Raw genomic sequence first — 3,101 nt, 5'->3', positions numbered from 1 at the left:
ACATACCTTTAAAAAAATAAAGAAAGTAAACTTCAATACAACAGTGGAAGATCTCATTCAAACATAACATTTCTGGTTTCTTAGATTATCCTTTCTCAATAAATATCATTTTTAAGCATTGCAAGGTCAATCTGTCATTTATTTAGCTGTGCTTGCAGGCAGCTTATCTGGGTGGGGGGCGCAGAGTTTTCAACTTCACAGATCTTGGCTTTATCAAGGAAATGAAACTCGCTGCTCAGTCTTGTAGATTTTTTTTTATTATTTCCAATTATTGATTGAGAAAGGGCTTCTGGTTTTGTGAGATACACACCTGAAATCAAGAAGAAAACTACTGGTTTATATTAGAAGGAAATGGTAGCAACTTGTCTTTTAAAATGGGATTTTAACAGTTCTCACACTGTAAATTATGACACCACTACGTGATACGGTTTTCTCAATTGCAATAATGTAGCCACAAAAATGAATCATGTTTTTTTAATTTCTTTTTTTAAACCCCATCTTGATTAGTAACAAACAAAACAAGATGGCAAATAATTCTCTTTGAAATCCCATTTAAAGTTGTTTAAAATTATATGCTTTATCTGAAATATGAAAAAAAATAAAATGGGCTTTTCCCTTTAATAAAAGGAATCTTGCTTAATGAGATAACCACCATCAGAAGTAAGACGTGGAAACATGATTAGAAAACCGTCAAATAACTCAATAAGTACCGAGGCTTAGGGGCCGATCTACCAAGCACCGTATGGAACTTGATGCCCCTTGTTTGGCTCGCCGGAAACAGAAGTTATGAAGCATCGGTCTAAAGGGACAATAACGTTTTTCACCCAATCTGCACGAAAGGAATATACTCATTAGGAAGCCGATGTAGGTTCCATGCTTGTTTTATTGAAGACTCTCAACAAATATATCTTCAAACAACTTTTAATAAAATCAATTAAAAAGCTCAATGTGTTTCAATGGATCAACCACCTTTATTAAGAGCATATATATATAAAAGTAATTAGAACATTATTGAAACTTTTTTAAGAACATATTTTTCAGCAAAATCTAAAAGAAGGCATAGCTTTATTATCTTAACGCTATCTTCATTATTTGGTATAAAAGAGATTTTTACACAAAAAGACAAAATGATCATAGACATACCGTGTGCAAAACCGATATCAGATAACAAGTTAGTCAACATGTTTTTAAACCTAACATCCTACACGGCGATTTTAAATATAAATGATGGTTTCATGACATACTATGAGGATCTATGTTGTAATATGAGTATATAGATATCCAGTCATAAATTGTGTTACCATCTTATTGTGTAGACAAATGGCTCATATTACCAGAGGCAATAATTGAATCAAATGTTGACAATGTCCACTAATGCAAAATACATCACATAAAACCTAGAACAAATAATTGAAAAAGTATTTGTTATCCATTCTGCTCATAAAGATAACATTTCTAAAACTTATGTAAGATCTCTAAGCAAAAACACTTGTTGACATTATTTCTTTCTGTTTTTATATTTTTCTACTTCAGATACAAGCATGGAACATGGGAACAAAACTAAAGCAACTGAGTTCATCCTTGTAGGATTTCCGACTTTGTATAGATATGGTTCAATACTTTTCGCTTGTCTTCTTCTTATTTATCTCCTTATGATTACTGGAAATGTACTGGTGTTTATGACAATACGTCTAGACACACGTCTGCACATCCCTATGTATTTCTTTGTTGGAATATTGTCTTTCCTTGAGATCTGGTACACTGCAGTTACTATTCCAAAGATGTTAATAAACTTACTAAAGACAAGGAAAAGTATATCCTTTACTAACTGCCTCTTGCAGACTTATTTTTTCCATTCTTTAGGAGCTAGTGAGTGTTATCTTCTCACTGCTATGGCATATGACCGCTACTTAGCGATTTGTCATCCATTGCGCTATTCCACTATCATGACTAATAAACTTACTATTTTATTAGTGGCCACTTGCTTTACTTGTGGTTTCTTGTGTCCACTCTCTGAAGTTTTATTAATTTCCAAACTTCCTTTCTGTGACAGTAATGAAATTCAGCATATATTTTGTGATTTTCCACCACTGCTAAGTTTGGCTTGTACTGATACAACTGTTAATGTCCTTGTAGATTTTGTAATAAATAGCTTCATTATTTTGGTGACTTTATTTTTTATAATAATTTCCTATATTAAGATTATTGTAGCTGTCATGAAAATAAGAACCTCAGAAGGACGTATAAAGGCTTTCTCTACTTGTGTTTCCCATTTGTCAGTAGTGCTAGTATTTTTTAGCTGTATTATCTTTATGTATGTAAGACTCACAAAAAGTTACTCTTTGTATTATGATCGTGTACTGGCTGTTATGTACTCTGTGCTTACGCCTATATTCAATCCAATTATTTACAGTCTAAGAAACAAAGAGATTAGAGTTGCAGTTAAGAGAAGCTTATCCAAGAGTAGAGTATATCACTGATGTGAGTAAAACTGGGTTGGATTTAGCTAATTTTGTTTTTCTTTTATGATATTTAAATATTAATGGGTTGATCACAATCATTTGATAATTACTTGAATGTTAACGACAGCGCAAATAAACGCTTTCAGTTGAACGTTAATTGCGCTAGAAGTAAGCTTTTTGTGCTTGCTGGGTTGCGCTCGTATTATGAGATGAAAGTAAACAGTTTTGCTCTTGCGCTAACCCCACAAGTGCAAAAAGCTGAAGTTAGAATATTGCCTGCGCATTCACGTATTCCCCCATAGAAGTCAATAGATAAAAAAAGTGGAAAAAAACCTAACACCCCATTCTCGCACAATCCTGATTAAATATTCTCATTTGGGCAAAACCCGACATGAAAATATGAATATTTGACATTCTGATGTTTTGCAGATAACAGTATATGTTCTATTTTTTCCTAAATACATATTTCCACATACATCTGGTAATATTGTTGTATAATATATGTCTATACCTATATATATATATATATATATATATATATATATATATATATATATATATATATATATATATATATATATATATGATTATATATATATATATATATATATATATAGGAATATCTATTTAGAAATACAT

At 31.5% G+C, this 3,101-nt stretch overlaps 1 protein-coding gene across 1 annotated transcript; it reads left to right on the top strand.

Annotated features, from left to right (window-relative positions):
- Window positions 1–1,541: 1,541 nt before the first annotated feature.
- Window positions 1,542–2,480, top strand: LOC128638871 (olfactory receptor 6N2-like). The gene has a single exon (XM_053690999.1). It carries the CDS (start codon window positions 1,542–1,544, stop codon window positions 2,478–2,480), a length of 939 nt encoding a protein of 312 aa, XP_053546974.1.
- The last annotated feature ends 621 nt before the right edge of the window (window positions 2,481–3,101 follow it).

Source organism: Bombina bombina, chromosome 8, assembly GCF_027579735.1.
Source record: "Bombina bombina isolate aBomBom1 chromosome 8, aBomBom1.pri, whole genome shotgun sequence".
In the NCBI taxonomy this organism is placed as follows: Eukaryota; Metazoa; Chordata; class Amphibia; order Anura; family Bombinatoridae; genus Bombina; species Bombina bombina.
Note: the sequence above shows the minus strand (reverse complement) of the source record. Positions and strands in the feature narration are given on the sequence as shown.

Excerpts from the sequence above, each read along its gene's own strand:
- LOC128638871 (XM_053690999.1), top strand. The coding sequence starts at position 1,542 with ATGGAACATGGGAACAAAACTAAAGCAACTGAGTTCATCCTTGTAGGA.